General features: G+C 38.5%; 1 protein-coding gene across 1 annotated transcript in view; it reads left to right on the forward strand.

Moving 5' to 3' along the window:
* Positions 1-19,573, forward strand: part of PTPRN2 (protein tyrosine phosphatase receptor type N2) — a 599,582-nt gene that overhangs the window by 545,959 nt on the left and 34,050 nt on the right. The window contains exons 16-17 of the mRNA XM_050890935.1: positions 1,786-1,859; positions 10,099-10,176. Of these exons, the coding sequence (XP_050746892.1) occupies positions 1,786-1,859; positions 10,099-10,176 (152 nt within the window). The remainder of the gene's footprint in view (positions 1-1,785; positions 1,860-10,098; positions 10,177-19,573) is intronic.

Consider the following 19,573-nt stretch of genomic DNA (forward strand, 5'->3'; position numbering starts at 1 on the left):
TTTGTGTTTCGGATTTTTTGTGCAGTGGTGCCAAAGTAAGGTGGAAGTGAATAATGTGCATGAATGTGTTCCCTTTCTCGTCTTCTTCATCCTACTATTGTGTTGAAACCTTACAGAGGAAATAATTTTATGTGAATAGTAAAGAATGGCTCTTCATTCATTTGACATGACTTGTTCACCTCTAATCTTATTCCAGGAGAGGGTTGCTCACATTGGTGGGTTAAATATTGCTGATGAGCTTGAGTGACTATAAACAATACTCATACAAGCACACCTTTGTCTTGCTCACATATTGGACTGCCATGATATTACTGGTGAATAAACCTAAGCAGAGCCCAAACCCTCTGTCTCTACTTTCCTGTGTGGTACTTGCAATGTTTGATAACTCATGTATTGTTCCTCATTATTAAGATAATGATTGGTACTTAATAGTTTAAAAAGCCAACTTGTAATGCTGCTGTTAAGAACGGTGTCACAGGCCATTAGACAAGATACAAAGGGGAACAGGGTGTATTCTTGTACTCTTATTTTGTCTATTTGAATAATTGGTGCAAAGATCGTCTCAAAACATCAGTATCCATGTTCAGCTGTAGAGGGTTACAGGAAGGGCAGCTCCACGACCTCTCACCACAATATACTGTGCAGGGTAGGTTTGCTGAGAAGTATAAATTGTGCTGGTTATATATCAGGTACAAGTTGTTTGAGATTCATTTGTAAAGACTTAGACATCTTTCGCATAAATTGTCTGCATGTGGTCTGGTCTTTCTTTCTTGAGTCAATGGAAAGAAACGGGCACTTCTCGAGTGCAGTTTAGCTGTTTGAGACAGCTAAATCAGGATGAGATGATTCACCACATAGAAATAATTATTTTCGCTTAGCAGAAAGTGAGTCTAGATGACTGGAAGAGATGCAGACATCTGCATTGTCACTGTCTAAATACAGACGCATAAAACCCATCCATTACATATGTCCTGAAGTAAAAATAAAGGACTAGAGTTTGAGGTTTACCAGCTCTAAACATAATTGAGCTAGCACCAGTAAAAATACAAGTTAAAAAGTGATAAAAGAATCTTGACGATGGGCAAACAACAAGAGTAAGTCTCCTATGTCCAGAGCTGCTGTTTTCTTTACTAGTGGTGTCTGAACTAGCTACATTACCAGCAGTGTAAGATATTTATATGTGCTCCAGTCATACTTTTAGGTGCAGTTGTTATCGGCATTTTCTCTCTCCCACGATCATCTCCAAGTCATATCGTTTCCCCATGTCACTAGCGTAGCACTGCACAGCACTGGTCTTTGATCAGGACAGATTAACTTTCTGTCCACCTCTCAACTGTACTTCGATGTTCCTGCTGCTCATTTTATAGAGAAGCCAGATGGACAAAGTGCATCAGCTTACTTCCTCCATGACCCTGCAAACACAGGAGTGTTTTCTATAATACTGGTTTTTTTCTAGTGATTTGCCTAGTTTAAATCTTAAACTCCCTGAGCAGTAGAGATTCCCCTTTTTGCTATGAGAGGTTGTAGCACATTATGGTGCATCTCATGAACACATGCTTTCTGATACTGAGCCTCTGAAATATCTTAGTGCTTCATTGCTGAGACAGGCTGTGATGCTGTGGCTGTATCAAGGCTATGCTAGGTTGGGAGTCAGAGGAAATGTCCTTTCTGATATTTACCATTTGCCTGTCTTGAAATGCACATTAATCTGACTTTGAATTGTTTAACTTAAAACAGGTAGAATACTTGTATAGAAACGTTTTTCTCTTATTTTCTCCTTTGCAGATGATCATTCCAGGATATGTCTGAAAGGTGAAAATAGCCATGACAATTCAGACTACATCAATGCTAGCCCAATTGTAAGTATGGTAACCTATGAGAAATAATCCAAATAGTCAGTCCCTGTCTTTCCTTGTTGTTAAAATATGCTAACTTGAGGCACCTCACTGTTCAGGTTGTGCAACCTCAGCTTGTGAGCACCTCACAACTCTTGTCTCAGGCTGTCCTTTCAAACTGAAGAGGAATAATCTTCTACATGTGCATGCAATACCCTTGAAGTTTATGCACTAAGAAAAGATAGTCGTCGATCTACCTTGTAATACTGTCAGGTTTTCTGTACTTGATATTATTAACTTACGGATTATAAAATTCAATGATACACCCTTAGTGGAGCTTTTTCTTCTCTGAGGAGGTAAAACTTGCTTGTTCTTTTTTGCTTTGTCCTACTAGCTACAGTCATAGGAGGAGTGGTTTCTGTAGGCATGGAGAGCTGAGCTCCACAGGCTTCTGAACTTCTTCTGCATCAGGAAGTGACATTTCCTCTTACCTTTCTTCCTCTGTTGCCCTACCAATGCATAGCTTGGTGTTCCTGTAGCTCTCCCGGTTCTTCTCTGAGCTTGCTGTTTTGAAAGCAAGAACAAGATCCCTTACCACTTGCGTATTCATTCAAACTGCAAAATAGGTCAATCCAATTTTTGCCTCTGAATACTCCAGTGTGGCCCAGCTGCCCTTTCTCACCCTACGTAAGCTGAATATGAATCCTTTCTTGTCTGTGAAAGGTGATAGGGAGAAAAGGTCTCTATTTTTAGACACAAAACAGGTATGATAGAGCCAGTAGCATTGCCCTGTCTTAGTGTCTCAATGGAAGTGTCATGATATCCATTTGAAGGGGGAAAAAGGCACTGTGTCCTTGACCTCCCTGAGACTGCTAGTATTGGAATTACTTTTGCTCATGGTTCTTATTCACATTAATTAGGCACTAAAAAGTTATTATAGGGAAACTATGAGAAAGAACTTAGGATGGAGAATTAGGTCTCACTGCAGTGGGCTGTGTATGCCATTACTGGCTCATTTTCCTGGGGAGTATCACTCCCCCAGTTAAATCACTTTGTGTGGGCAAGGCAGCTGACAATTTGAACAGCATGAAATTACAGGCTGCTTCCTTCCAATGTTGTTGACAATACTTTTTTTCTTAAAAAAACCCACAATTACATAGAAACTGTTCTCTGAGCTTTGTTTTTGTCACTTTCAGCAGAGTTCAAAAGCTTCATTTCCTTGAACATACAAAAATGTTTTATTCAAAGAGTTAAAAAATACACAGAACCCAACAAACATCTTCCGGATGCTTTTGTCTTAGGGTAGAGAGGAAACAAAAGCCCCTGAACGTTTCAGGGATTTCCAGCTGCCATTTTAGAGGACAGGGGTAGATGCACACAGATTAGAGCAGTTTTTGGACTACTTTTAAATATGTCTCTGACTAGACCAAGCTCTAGCTGGCCCCAGGATCAGGAGATCAGAGTAACTTGGTGCTCCAATGAATATGTATCCTGCTTGTAAAGTCATGCACAGAGGTCCAGCTCCAGGGCTTCAGTGCTCTGTTTGCCTGTCTTTGGGGCACATTTGGTGAGTTATGTTTGGTCAAGCCTTAGTTTGATAGTAGAAGCTGAGAGGTTTTGTGGCAAAGCACAGGAGTGGGGGGTGTTAGCTGGAAGTGAGATATTGTATTCTTGTAAGACCTTGGTTGTAATTCGCATGACTACAGCATGGTGCAGAAGTGGAATTGCAGCATCTGTAGACAGTGCTAAGCCAGGTTCAGTGTTGGCAGCAGTACAGATGCTGTGTTTTTACTGAATAACCAAGATGGGCTTCTGCAACCTGCCCAAAAGTCTGTGTAGACACAACTTAACTGTTTTTAGTACACTGATTTGGTTGGGGAAGGGGTAATTTCTTGTATGTGTGTATGCCTGTTGCAATTGTAATTCTGGATTATAGTGTATCTATTCCCTTAATTACACCGAAGAGAAAAGTATTAGATTAAGTAGTGTTGGGGATGGAGAGACAGGACCAAGATATCCAACTGACATAACTGGGAAGAGATTCACTTTGTCATGATGCCCGAAGCTAATGCAGGCAGAGGGTCTCTGCTTCCACAGCTTTAACTCTCATGGTTTTACAGGGGGTTGTAATCTTGCCTCTCCATCTAGCACTTAATAAGGGTATTTTCTTCTGCAAGGTTAGAAGGTATTTCTTTTTTGTAGCTTTCCTAGACTCAAGAGTTTTGTTCAATAAAACAAGTCACACTTGATGAAGCAAAAGTTCTTATGGTTGTCTCTGTATCTCTTACAGAAATATTTCTATACCCAGAGATAAGTGGGTGCACAGGTGTTTCATTGGATTGGGACAAGCACCCAGTATCTTCCATAGCCATGAAAAACTGCCAAGAGAAACTATTGAGTTCCTCTTCTTCATGGTAGGATAGGGACCCTACTGTGTGGGAAGGAGTGCCACAGCCCACATTTGTGTAGACGACCTGTTATTCCAAGGAAAGAGATGCTCCAGATGGTTTTGTGAGTTCGTTTCACTAAGTCCATAGTCATTTTGCTATTTTGAAAGCAACGGATAAAATGTGTGTTTCCTGAAGGTGATGCAGTGGGAGGTTGGTAGGAGGAAATCACTACTTTGCAAGCCCATAGTTTGGAAAGATTCCCTGCACTCTGTTTCATTTCAAAACAAATTAAATATCTTCAGGTTAGTGTAAATGTATTTGTTAATCTGGTATAGTTTTTGTATAATGAGGTAGAATATAGAAGTGGCAGAGACATTCAGTCTCTGTTCTCCCCACCTCAAAAGCCTACTGGAATATTATATTGGGCACTTGATTCTGCAGTATTTACTGTGGCTGTACAGCTATTGCAGCCTGAGCAGGACATACATGCTATTACTACTGCTGTTTATTTGAGATCTTTTCTGTTAGCAGACACACATTTAATCCACGTCTTTGTAAGCGTACAGTGGATGTGGAGTACCAGTAAGTCTACCTTTATTCGCTCCTGCAAAAATCCTACCATTTCTTTCCTTCAGACTGCTGCCTTTCAACTTAAATAACCTCAGTAATTATCATGTCAATACAGTGATGTTCCTGGTGCATTTGCGCCTTGCAGCGCTTGGGTTAGGAGTGAGCATTGTAGTGAGCTGCAAGACGGGGCGTTAATAGCAGAGGATCAGTACGGTCTGAACTGACTGGAAGAGGCTTTTTCCTCCCTGAGCATGTGAGCTGTCTGGTGGGGGAAGAGTGTCAAATAAAGTAATTGTATTTGAGCTTCGGAAAGGGAGGCTTCCTGTCGTGTACATGTCGCTAGTATCTCCAGCTTCTGGGTCAGTGGTCCAGTCTCCAGCTGGGGCTCACTCAACCTTAACTGAAGTCTAAATGAGTGCAGCAGTACACCATAAAAAAATCCCCGCGCTAGACAATGAGCTGGCCACCTGCCCACATGTTTCTTCCTTTTAAAAAATGCTACCCCCTCAAGACCTCCTCTCCCTCCAATATGTTGTGAAAACTGGGGTTAGATTGATGGCCTCACCACGGCTGGGAGTGGGTGAGGAGAATCAGCAAAGATTTAGTCCAAGTTCTTCCCGTAGGTCTTTAATTTCACTGTAGCATGAGGCTAGGCAAAATGAGTCGTTAGGATAAATTTGCAGGGTAAAAGTGAGGTAGAAATCTGTTTCCCTCCTCTCTGAAATAACATAAAGTACTATGATAATAACTCTGCTATCGGCAGCTGAATGAAAGGCTTGCAATTACAGCACAAGAAGACCCTGACTGTGCAGAATAAAACTGTGATAATTACATCTGTCATATTTGTACTTAGTCCTCATTAAATTTCGGGAAAATCATCCAGTAGTAAATAATGTGCAATCTTTGCTTTTAAATCAGAGGTCATGAAAGTAAATGGGAATTCTGTTTTTCCTCATAGGGTGTCTGAGAGAGAAAAAATCCCATCAACTACATTTAAAAACTCAGTTTGCTTATTATTGAAGACACCAGACTGAGGAATGTCATTAGCATGACAGTTTGTTCAAACACAGCATACAAATTTCATCACCAAGAATAGACTCTGAAATTCATAATGGCTTTCACAACCAGATTTACTTCTTTCATTCCATTAGGGGTTTTAAAGGAAGGATTTTAAAATTGTTTTAAATTTTAGTTCAAACATGAAGATGAGGACTAGTCTACCTTTTTAATTTTAATGCTGAGATCAATGTGATTACAAAGTTCATGTGCATTTGCTGGATATGCTTTCTTTTACAAAAACAAATACACTTTTTTACTTTTAGAGACTGTGTATACTCTGTGTAATAAATACATGCGTGAAAGTAGATTTTATTGGTATTATAAACACGTTAAATCTGGAAACTACACAGCAGCTTGAATCCATATGAATTTTTAAGGTGTTAATCAGAGTTCAACTTTCTTCCTGTCATATTTGGTCTACACTGGATCTCATTCTGATCTCATATGATTCAGGAATATTTCAGCTGGACTCAGAGGATTTAGGTCAAGGTAAATATGGTATGATTGAGACCACATCTCACCCAGCATCTTTCTGTGTCGAAAGTAAGGGTCTGACAAGCTGAGAGAGAAGGCAAAGGGCAGGAATGAATCGGTGTATCATTTACATGAGATTTCAAAATGGTCATTGATGCCTATTGACACTTTTACTTCAGTTTACAGTTTTAGAAGACTACTTAACAAGAATCTATATGTACCACTCTCAAGTCCAAATACAATAAATTTGAGGATTTACTCCCAGAATGTATTGATTTTGCTGTATTTCATCAGCATTATCAGTGAAATCAGGCAGCAGCACGATCTCTATCTAAAAACTCAACAAAATTCAGAGTTCTTCAGGGAATCCTTGCAAAGTCCTAGGATAAGACAACCGGATAGTAGAACTCTTGAAGGAAAAACTAAAGGAGTAGCTTTTATTCTCCAGTAAAACAAGGGCAGAATTGTGGTCTGATACTAATTTAACAAAGGTGCAACTAATTGTGATACTGTGTTCTTTATGTATTTTCCTATTTTAAGATAGTGTAAGTCAACTTATATTACAAAGCCCTGTAGAAACACACAAGTCACGCCACTAAAGTTTTCTGTAGTTTTTCTTTTCCAAGAAGAAATCTGAATGCTCCTCCTTTTTGTTTCCATCTGCTTTTGATATTGGTAGTGACAGAAATCACCACAGTCAATTGCATGGTCAGTTATAGTAGTCCTTGATCCCTTTCTTTCCCTAATACAAAATCATGGAAAAATAGATTGAAACATTATCACCAGACTTGCCTTTGTTGTACTGCAGCAGAAAATGAGAATTCCACCATAGCAGAACAGTTGTAATAATTGCAGCTTTTTCTTTCCAAAAATGGCTGTTCGATCCGGTTCTGATGTAAACCTTGTGAACTTTGTGCTTTGATGAGGACATAGAGGGAAAAATCCTGTTCTTTTTGAACAATTACTATTAGGGTGATTTCTGAAGGTTGTTCTGATATAAAATGTTAGCAAACAGTCGATTTTTGTTTTAATACTTGATAGTATGGAGCCTGCTGCTCTCTATTCTTCTCTGGAGAATACATTTTCTGTTTTATTTTCATGAATTGAGAAATCTGAGGGATCCTTGAAAGAAGATAATGACTCCTGACATAAAAAAAAGCCTTTTACTTCATCCTTGATTAGTTAGTTTAAAACCCATTACTGACTTTATTTCTTTATTCAAACTTTTGTTAACTTTGATAGATTAAGATGCCCTTGGTGTTCTTGGTGACCTTGAGAGAATAAAAAAGAACATAACAAAAACATTCAAGAACTGTCCCTTGCAGTCACCTACTCACGTTAAATCGAATGTGACCAGAGTAGTGATTTTTCACACTTTTCTTGAAATATGTGGCCTTTAAAACAGTACATATAATAGAAAATTGATGAAACCAGGAATTTCATTTAATTAGTTTAATCTTTGCTCTTATTTTTGTTCAGTTAAAGATCATTTAATAGTGTGATAGGGCTTTCTGCCATCTTCTATTTGCTCCAAGCAAGAAGAGTTTCTGCTCATAATTGTTTTCTGTGCAACACAATGTGCTTGGAATGTAATAATTGTAATTGTCTTTTGAATTATTGTTAAACTGCTGATACACTTCACTACTCTGTGCTTATTGTAATGTTTGCCACGTTCCAACAGCACCTTTGTGACAGAGGTTGATTAATGCTGAAATGCCAAGATTGGCCTATTCCTGATTTATCAGCTGAATGTTGAGAAGTGTTTCCTCCATGACAGCGCTATTTGCATCATTCGTGATTTTTTCTGCCTTTGTTTTCTGGCATGGCTACCTACGAAAGAATTTAGTTTAAGAAGAAATTCAAAGTAAATTATTATTTTTCTAAAGTTTGGTGTATTCACTGTTGGTTACATTTCCAAGTCAGGCTCTCGCCTGTTAGACAAGTGCCATCATTTTCAAGTGTATGCAGCCTACAACAGTTTCCACTGGGAATAGCAAGTCCTCCTCGGTGCAGATCGATTTTTCTAAGCTAAGATTTTTAGTTCCAGCATAGGAAAACATTTAAGCACATGATTAAATCCTATAGATCTCTGTGGGACTGAAAACAAAACAATAACAGAAATTATTTCAACCATAATGGAGCAAAAAAACCCTTTAAGGTTGACTTTGCTTAATCACATTTGCTGTTGTTTTCAGCTGTGTTTAGTTCAGTGTCTCAATTCTTACAAAACCAAAAAAAAGTTGAAATGGTTCCTGAGGTTTTTTTGCTAATACTACTTTCTGAAGAAAGCTAGATTTTCCCTGATCTCAAAATACCCACAGTAGTAAATGTCCTGCTATCAGAATTGCTTTTGTCAAAAGGCAAAGGAAGCAGGGTTGAAATTTGTTGTGAGCAATTGCTTGTTGTGAAGAGTTATTTGCTGATAAGAGAAGCATCTCAATGAAGCTCAGAATAAAATGAAGGTATTATAGACATCCTGGTCAAGGATTTTTATAACTACGGGTGGTGAATCAGAAGTAAGCTTTTATTCTAAATGGATTCAGTGACTTCATTTTACCTGTGTTGTGTTGTCATGGAGAATTTTAATATTAAGTCCGGCTTAATTATACATCAGAAAATTAGAAACATAAAAGTGTTCTCTTCCTTTTTGCAACATTCATCATATTGTTGTTCTGTTAGAATAACTTACATCTGTTCTTTTATGGTTCTTCCCTCTTTTATGTTGCACATAATTATGAGGTGCCTTCTTTTACGCTGACATGTACCATCACTGAAAATTTTGCTAGGCTATGAATAAATTCAGTAGATGCCTGTTAATGCAAATGTGACTCACATTCATTCTTATTCAGATCTTTACTTATAGAACAGAATCGTGTATTGAGACAAATTCTGCCTTCAGCTACATGGGTATAAGTTAACTCTCGCCGACTTCAGTGTCACTGAGTCGCACCCACACATCTGAGAGCTGAACTAGGTCTCTTTTCTTTATGTTCAAAGTTTTGTCTTGCTCAGTTCAGGGTTAGAATGAGTTTGTTTGTTTTTTAATCCTATCAGCAGATCTTCTTTTTCAGCAGAATGGGTCCTAAGATTTAGAACCAAGAAAACCACTCATCAGTTCGAAAACATTCATTGTAACGCGCTAATCCTATTTACTCTTGATGGCTTTGTTTCTTAGATTCTTTATTTTTTCTGCTCAGTGAATTTTCTGCTCCTTGAATTAAATGTAATAATTAAGGTCTTTAAGCAGAACTTCTTCTATTGAGGCCAAATCCATGCATTTAGATAAATCAGCTAACCAGAAAAAGCCAGAAACTGAATTTGTTCCCCATTTTTGCTGTTTTTTAGTTACATGTGCCCTTGACTGGCACGGTGGAAATGGAGAACATATTTAGATGTGTGGAGCATTCTTAACACTCAGTGTAGAAAAATGTTTCAAATGGCTCCTAGGTTGCTATGAAACCACGAGTACTGATCTCAAATAAATGCCTTTCTCAACCACCATAAATGATCTTACGCTGCATATTGAGGACATAGGACATTGCTCATCACGTGTGCTGATATTCGTCTGGTAGCATCAGTCTTTTGTGGAAAAAGTTCTCCTCTGAGCTTATAAATCGAAATAAAATTCTTTGCTTGCCAATAAAGGATGGAGGGACATGACAGTCCTTTAGGAAGTCCCTTGTTTCTGCCCTCGCATACTTTCTGTCTCTAACGCAGCAAGGGATTTTCTTTTAAATAAATCCAGTCTGTGTTCTCTTTCCTTATTCCAGATGGACCATGACCCCCGAAACCCTGCATATATTGCCACCCAGGGCCCTCTCCCTGCTACTGTCGCTGACTTCTGGCAGGTAAGTTAAACATCTGTTTGAAAACTGAATTTATGTTACAAGTCCAATCTCTTCCTGTGCTTCTAGAAATGTAAGGTGCATAAAAATATGTTGTGCTTGAGTCACAATAGGTGGAAAAACCTTCGTTCAAATGTCTTTTTAAAATCTAGTACATGGATATTCAAGCCATTTATGTATATGACAAGCCCTGCTAAAGAATAGTTGATCTGGAAATTATATTGAAAACCTCAGGCCAAAGTATTCATATTTTAGTGCCAGGTCTCCGTAATTAAACTACTGTAAAGGACTGGATGATTTTCAGAGGGCCTGACCTTCTTAAGAGTATAGCCAGAATTCATTGTCACTCCCCAGATCAAAAAAGACCTAACATTATGTGCCATGAATTTATCCATTGAAACCTACTTCTCACATGTCCTAGTTCCCCAAAATGCTTAAATTCTTGTGTATTTTCCCTACCGCAGGTAGCTGAGTTAAAGGCTGAGTTAAGACCCTGCTGCATAAAGTTAAGTAGGTGCATAATTTTTTTGCAGGATTAGGGCTAAAGGCAGTAGTTACAGATGCACAAATATGAGCTTATTTTGCATGCAGTTTTTTTACGTGCTCGTGCAGCTCTCACATTTGGACATACATGCTCCACCAGGCTAGGTGTGTGCAATTGTGTGACGGATATGCTGTGTTAGATATTCCTTTGTAAGTGTAAAAGTGTGCCTGAAAGCTTACTGAAGCTGTTTGGGGAGGAGGCCAACTGGGGCTTATTATCAACACGAACATATGTTTTTATTTTTTGTTTTGCATTATGAATTTAGAAACATTTCTTCTGAAGATAAAGAATATCTATGTAAAAATTTCAGAAGTGCCATTGTATTTTAGGAGCTTGCATCAGTTGAAATCATCATCTCTCTTCGTCTGCATCACTTGGTCTATGATTAGAAAGTGTTAACTGATCCCTATTGAAGATGCTTTTCATGTCACAGTTTCCTACTGTTTCTGATGAGGAATTGGGACATTTTCAAAAAGTTTGTTTGATTTTGGGTGCCTGGATATTTAAATGCTCCGTCTGAGATATTTTTGGGACTGTTTTTTAGAAGTGCAGAGCAAATGCTTTCTCCTTGAAGTCAGTTGAGCTGTTGGTCTGGCTTAAATTTTCAAGTAACTCGTGATTTTTGTCTTCACTATTTGGTAGTTAGACACAATTGAGAAGACTGATCTTTTTTCCCTTGGCAGGTGGATTCCTTATAACAGGCACGATACGTGAAAATGTGTTTCTTAAGTTAAACGTGCAAAATCAAATACCGTGTTAGCTATTCTGTAATGATGATTCCTAAGGCCCAGGTTTTAATTGTATATTTTTGCATATTTGTATATTTATATTTTGTGTATTTTTACCTGTAACTGCACCTTTGCGTGTTGAAAAAATGTATGTTCTCATTTTTAAAGGAGGCATTTAAAGAACACCCTTCGTATAAGCATTGCTGCTGACGCAGAAATCAGAATTAATCATACAAACATAGTATGAAGGATATATTTTGTTCTCCCATTCTAATTTGAACAGTTGGGCAAGCTGTTTGCACGTTATTTCTTTGTTCTGTGATCCAGTCTTCTTCATTCCAGCTTCGTACTCAAAAGGTCTCTTTCTTGACTTTCTTTCTTCATGCTATTTGTGAGTGGAGAGTCTTCACTTTCCTTCACTTTCCTTCTGCTCTTTTTAGCTATTTCTCCTCCCAGTTATCCATCAGTGAAAGTTCACTCCATCTCCCCACCAGGTTTGCTGTAAACATCTCCACGGAAGCCGTTTGGCAACCATGGTTCAGCTTCTGCTCAAGTGTGGCTATGTGTCCATTTTTGATGTGATATTCTTTTATTGTTTCTTCTATTAGGTTCCATAGAAAAGTTTGTTTCTTACATTTATTTTGATGATGTCTGTCACTTCAACATAAGAATCTACCTCTGTCAGATTGGTCCATCGCCCACATTTCTTAAACTTAAACTTCCTGCAGATCACGTCAATGTGCTGGTTCCTGTGCCAAGCTTTTTACGTGGCCCAGGGTATCAACCAGGTGTAATAAACAGGCCAAGAGAGATTAACTCCTTACAGAACACTGCATTCATAACCACTGAAATGTAGTAGGTCCGTTGCACAAGTCAAAAGCCATGGCTTGAAGTTGTTGCGGTTTACGCCCAGATGCAGGAGCAAAGTTTATATCCATTTTTCACCTAATAGTACCTATTTTAAGGTAAAGCATGGGAAACCTGAACTTGCTGTGGAAAATAGAATATTAACTCCTGTCAGGGCAGAATCCTTTGATGTTTACTTGAATACAATTTTCTGTAGTTTATACAGACCATGGTGCTGCCACCAGGGATTGTGTAAAGGTTCAGTTATTCATTGCTGATACGTCTTCTCAGTGGTTCTCCTCCCTCTCCCTCCTCCGCTTAATACCAGCTGTTGCTGAGCTGTGTTGCTTTTTTCCCCTTTTGTCTGGTCAGTGAAGCAGTTTTCTGAGTGATAATGAGAAGAGTGACTGACTCGAGAGAGACCTGGGACTATTCTGCTGTTCCTTGTCTAAATGCACAATGTCATGCTTTAGCAAGTCCAACAGAAACTCTTGGAGCTTGGCATCACCTTCTATGGCAATATTTACTAGATGTATTGCTTCCTATTGTTGCAGAGACTTAGCTGCTAAGATTCCCAGGAGCCTAGTTGCATGGTGGGCATCGGCCACTCCATTTTATCTTGGCTGAAAGGCTACCCCAGCAAGAAACTGTTATAATTGTTTCCACTCCTGTAGGCATTTCAAGCTGATTTCTAGAAAACACTTGTCTACAAAGCATTTTTTTTCCTTGAAAGTGTAAGACAATTTTCTTGGCATTTACAACACAGTTGATAGCTGTAATGAAATCCAAACTGCTCCTGATTTGTCCTGACTGTCTAGATTTCATGCTCAAATTCCAGAGACACGGTTTCTAAACCTAGTTTCCCTTAAACTCGCATTAGATTCTTCCACCCATCAGTGACTACGTCTACATTAGCAAGCAGTGTGGCCCACTAGGAATGGATTTGTAGAGTGTCACAGTACTTACTTTGTAGGTTTTACTTTAGACCAACTGTTCAGTGGTCCAGTGGACCAAATGCCTGTTGGCAGGGGAGAAGGCTATAGATGCATCTGGAGGAAGCTTCTTCCAAAAGGAACTCAGTTCCTGAGCTCTACCACTGCTCTGCAGTGTCTGCTGCTCTTCGTATCTGTCATCTACATGATCATGTGGTCACATCCATTACCTCTATTTAAGACTAAATAGATGATTTAGTTTTGGATAATCTTTTTTCCGAGTTTTATTGGCAGGCCCCTCTAAAACCTGTTACGTTGATCCAGTGCCTGGTATTTTTGTGCCAGTGCTATTAGACACTTAGCAATCAAATTCCCATTTACTGTTTTCAAGTTGCCCAGATCTGAACAAAGATCATGGTCAGCACAGTGTCTTCTCTTTCCCAAACTGGGCAAAGTTTTTCATAAAACATTGATGATGCTTTGTCCAGGATCATCTTGTTTAGCAGATCCATGCCTAGTACCGCTATGGGACTGGAGGGGGACCAGTTTCAATCATCTCACTAGTGACCACTTCTTGGAAGATTATGTCCTTTTTGGTAAGATGAGGAAGAAGAGCAGGTATTGTTCTTCAGTACCATCTAACTTGAGCTGCTAGAGCTGGCCATTAGACTCAGCATTTTCTGTACGCCTTTCTATTCATTTGGGTTTTCATGTTGACCTGAGAGAGATCAGCTTGATGGAAGTTTTTCTTTCAAAGACGCAGTCTTTGAGCTGGAGATAGTCCAAACTCCTGTATATTGGTCATTTTCAAATGGTGTTCAAATTTGTATGTGTTGTAAAAATAATAATGATAAAAAAAGCGAGAGTCTTACTCTGGCTTTTCTAATGGTGTAAGACCACTTCCAGGCATCAGACTTCCACAGTTGTCTGTGTCCCTCCAGTTTACTTCTCCAGCTCCTTATATTCTTGGCATAGCTCCTCTAAGTCAGCAAGTGCCAACTTAGTTCCAACTTTCCTGGCTTACCTATTCTTTGAAAACTTTCTAGCCTGCAGGAGTTGTGTTGTCAGTCATCTCATTGATCTGTTTTGCCACAGGGCTTCCTAATCTGTCTGGATACTCTGTGTTTGCAGCTCAAGCAGAGATTTCATCTCTGCCTGCATGTCATCTCTTAGGCTGCTCTGGAAATTTTCCAGCTACTACTTTAATTAATTTTGAAAAGCCTCCAGCTGATTTAAGTCTTCTTTTAATTTCATCTGGTCTTGTTTTCATCTCTTTTTACCAATGACTATTTCTGAGAGATACCTCCTTCATTGATTCTATTTTGGTTCAGTGGGAATTCCACCTCACGATTCCCTTTCTTGGAAACTGGATGCCTCTCCTCACATGGTATTAATCCATTTTTACCTGAGTGGTTAAACAATTTGTCAGGTCTGTGGGTTGTTTTCTTCTCAGCTGGAAAGAGAATTCATCCTCAGGATAGGGTTTTGCTTTGATATAGTCCCATTTTATTTACAAAGAAAGTACAGAGTTTTATTTCCTTGAACAAAGAGAGAATCAAATAACAGGCAATAACTTATTTTTTCCAAACCTCATTCACCCAGTGTTTTACCCCCAACCTCTCTTTCAGCTTTTCTTCTACCAGGATCACAATGCTAGTTTGTTGAGCTGTGCTGGTGGTTTCTTTATTCCTTTTACACATTTTTGCTGCTTATCTGGATTAATCATCTTGCCTTGATAAATGCCTCTCTCTCTGCATTAAGCATATCCGTTTCTAGAGAAACTCATGGGTCCATATGCTTCACATTTCTCTTGTTTTTGATGGTAACTTCTGTAATTTCAGTTATCATGCTCCATAAAAGAGTTTGCTTGTTTCTTACATTTATCTTGAATGAAAGGTGATGATTTTGTCCAGCAGCTTCAGTGAGATTTCACTCAGCTCTTTCACATAACGCTATTAAAATTCAACATCTCTTTGAACATAATTCAAAAGAAAGAGGATGTAGAACATTTCTGATCTATAACAAGTTTTCGCAGCAGGAGTTCCATGTTGTGAATAATTCTGGAGGCATAAAATTTTATTATTTTCCGTATGTGCTGGGTTATAATTCCATGAAGTATTTGACATGAAGTACATGTCCTAACTTGCAAAGTATTCTAAGGAGCAAGGGATGATAATATGCAAGAAACTATTCCTAGGAGTTAGGATATTTAGAACCAACTGTCCTTGCACTGAAAAATTGTTCTTAATTATGCCAGTTTTATAAATTGCATGTCTGCTAAGGTTTGTTGTCTCCAAATGGACATTTCTGTAGGAGGCCATAATTTTTCCCTCTGGAAAATACCCCACATTATGCCTTGCTTTCATAAATCTACCCACATTTGCCCTTCTTTCCCCTCCCCCTTTTTGGAGGGAAGTGCATTTTCACAGTTTTTTATTTTACCATATTAATTGAAATAGAGGGAGGGATCAGGCAGTTCCTGCCAAGTGACTTAAGAGGATATGCTTTAGTTGCCTTAGAAAATAAAATCACATAGGATCTATATTTTTGTAAGTTATTTGTTGTGTTTCTGTGATGTCCTCCCTCCATGACCAACATAATTAATAAGTATATGAACATTATATAACTTGTACAGAAGGAGTAGAGAAATACGATTTTCCTCATTTTGCGGACGTTCAGTAAGGTTCAAAGCACCTACAACAGTAAGTCATGAGATTAAATACAGTCAACACTTACAGTTTGGACCAGAAAATTCCCTGGCTTTTGCCTGAACAGATCTGTAGCTCAGGCTAGGTAGTTCCCCAGATGCCTTCATCCCTGAAGGGCTCCAGTCTGGCAGGGACGACAGAGCAGATACCGCTCATGAACAGCACTGAGTCGGACACAGGACCAGGAAGGCAGACTTCAGGTGCTGCCCCGTTGTGGTTAGGATGCTCCTCCAGGAAGCGAAAAAGAGCTTCATCCTACATGTTCTGAAACAAACCCATGCTTTTCATTACCCCATCTTTCCTCCACTATTTGCCAATACATGAAATACTCTTGAAATTGGGAATGCTCTTCACCCTTCTTGTTAAAGCTGGGCATCTGTTGCCAACAAACAAAAAGAAAGGCCACTGGAGTTGAGGTTTACACTGTTGTGATTATGGAGAGTGGGGAGACCTCATCTCTGCTCCTTTGATTATTTTCTATTTTTATTGCAAGACTATTAAATGTAAAGTGCAGAAAGAGTCCCAAGAGTAAAGACCAGAGCCCTAATCTGAGCCAGGGAGTTCGGTTGCCATTTGCTTTTCATTGCCTTCAATCCTGCATTTCTTAATCTAAAACTATTTTTAGAATAATTTTTCTCTACCCATATTCAGGAGTATATTATCAGACTCAGTTCAAAAACTGACTATTGTTTTCCTCCCAGATCACACCAGCATGTTAAGAACGCAGTTCCTGAGTTGCAGTCTTCAGGACATGATAAATCTTTGCATGTCTGTTTGGCAGCACTTGCTTTTCTTTTCCAGTTTTTGCATTCAACAAAAGAAATACAAAATACTGTCAGTTGTTTGTTTCCCGTGTTAAAAGGATTAGTCATGAGTGATCTCCAAGGGCAAATCCCAGTGGGCAGAAGACCATGTCCCTGTAGCTGAATGAGTCTCCCTGCAAAATCGGTGTTCCAAGCCCATGGGCTGAGTAAGAACAACTTTACCAAACCCTCCCCTGCTCTAATTGCTGGTTTCTGTGCTCCCAGTTCAGCATGTTTTGTGAGTGCTGAAATTAATTTACAGACTAAATTATTTTTCTGCATTTTGTTCTTCTGTGCAGAACACAGTGCTTTCAAGCAGTCTTGATTCCCAAGTTTTATTTTCCTTGCCTGGAATGGGACTTCTTGCATGTCTAATCAGTTCTCACCTTCAGAAAGAAGAGCAGATGAAAAGCGACACAAAGCCATTCAATGTGTAAAATATGCGTATTTTAATTTAATAAAAGAAAAACAGCAAGGGAGAGATAGGCACAGAACAGTAGCCCCTAGAGCTCTAGTAACTTGTCAAGCCATGTGAAATAAATATAGCATTAGGAATTCCATAGACGTTCAGTAAAGGAGTGTGTGTTTACCATGCTCACTTCTAATTATGGCTCTGGTTGGAGAAGGTACTTAGAAGTGGTCCTTCTTTTAATATTTCTATCCATTTATTGTTTAAGTTCCACCTTTTCGATACTAACATGAAAAGCTAATTACTGGTGATTTTGGTGGACTTCCCTCTTTAATGTGGTTTTGTCAGCACTGCAATACTAAGTAGCGTTCATATTGACATTATTTAATAATAAGGGTTGAGTTAGGAGTCTACTAAGAAGAAGAAGAGCAGTTTATGTCTCTCTGAGAAAGCAGAAGTTACTGCAACGCATACAGTTGTCTCGAGTTTGCCTTTCCCATTGACTTCCAAACAAGTGTAGCTGCAACAGCAGGGACATAACACATGGAGCCAGTCTGATGACCATGTATTTATATATGGTCCTCTCTGAAGCCGTCGTTTCAACTGCAAGAGTCAGATATTTTTTTAATTAGATACAGATTGTTGATTGTTCATTTTTCAACCTACAGATTTGCTTAGCTGTCGGGCACAGCTATGACTTTGCAAATGGCAAATCTGACTTTGCCAGATTTGACCCATTTCATATCAAAATGATAAGTCATTTTCAACCAAAATGTTTTGTAAAAAAGGTTGCTTTTTGACTGGCATACATTATGAAGTTCTAGTTGATAACAAAAATCTAAATTCCCCCCAATTTTTTTTGCAGTTAAAAGATCCCCCCCCTTTTTTTAACCCATTGAAACATTGGATTTTGGTTTTAAAATATTCCAGAAAATACCATTTTCTGACTGTCTCCATTCAATACAGTGTTTCCTATTTTCAATGGAGAACTTGAAAGAAGTCACAATTGAGTTAATTACTTTCAAGATATGTAATGGGATTAATATTATCTGATCCAGCAAGGGTTAGTACCTTGCTTTGTTGTTGCTTTAGGAGTTGTGTTTATTCATGTTGAGTTTTGATTGTGATTAGAAATTATTTGGGTTTTGTTTGCTTGTTTGTCTGCTTTTCCAAATAGTTGCATTTACCAACTATTTGGGAAGCCTAAAAGACTGAAAAGGTGAATTCTTTAGTTTGCTGGAGATCTCTCCCAGAAAGCAGCTGGTGTGATTAGCCTGTTATTTTTAGTGAACAGGCTGGATTTAACTGATTATCCCATCTATTTTCTACTTTCAAGTCATCGCATTTTAGAAACTTCTCCAACAGTCCCTGTCAAAAGAAGAGTGTCTGGTCGGAGCACATATCTTGTCATTTCCCCATCACTAAAATAAAGAAGAAAATGACTGAAAAAGGGGTTTGGGGAGGATCATTCATTATAAAAAGAAGCTTCAAAATGATGAAGTGTCTGAAAAAAATAAAGGGATTCGTATTAACCATTTTATTTACAAGCTAGTAAACAAGGACATTTTAAAATACAAGCTTTCAAAAACTGGTGTTTTATCAGATTTGTGGCAGTGTTGTAACACTGATACTCCTACTAGTCACTTTATTTTTCTCCTTACTTGAAAACCAGTTCTGTGCTCCTTTGCAAGTAATTCCTACTAAATATAATTCATCCCAATGTGGAAGTCCTTTGTATGGGACTGGCATGCTGGATAACCACAGCATGAGGTCTCTACACGTGGTGGATGTCATCAACAGGGAATCCTGCAGATGTCAAACGCACTGCTCATCTCTGGGTTGCAGGATTCAGCCTTTAATTTGCAATAAATGGAACAGGATGGTGTTATTCTTGTCTAAGAAATGTTTTGAGAATGATGCATACAGCAGAACCTCATTAAAGATCATTAACATGTTACTCTCTAGGCATATAGGCTGAAGGTAGACACGTCACACAAAATTATACACTGTCTTCCCTTTTCAGCAAAGCATGCATTGCAGAGCTCTGTAGTGAGCTCCTATACATAATTCAGACTTCATCACTTCCATTCAGAAGACTCCATTCAACATTTCTTCTTCTCCTGGAAGTATTACCGTAAATTACAAACGTGAAACTGCCTGTGCTAAGCGATCTAAATAAGTTTAGGTTTATGTATTATATATATTATATAATATATAAATATTTTTATATATATTCAGTTTTTGTAGACACTTAGAGTCTAAGGCTTAATTTTGCTGGGTTCTACCTAAAAAGAAAAGCCTCTGCCCTGAGGACTTTATATTCTCTTTATTCTTACATCACATGCATTGACTTACTTCCTATTGTGCAAGCATACAAAGTTCAGAATTACGTGAATTACTGTGAAGTTGCAACTGAACTTCCTCCTTTAT

This window comes from Gymnogyps californianus, chromosome 2 (genome assembly GCF_018139145.2).
Source record: "Gymnogyps californianus isolate 813 chromosome 2, ASM1813914v2, whole genome shotgun sequence".
NCBI lineage: Eukaryota > Metazoa > Chordata > Aves > Accipitriformes > Cathartidae > Gymnogyps > Gymnogyps californianus.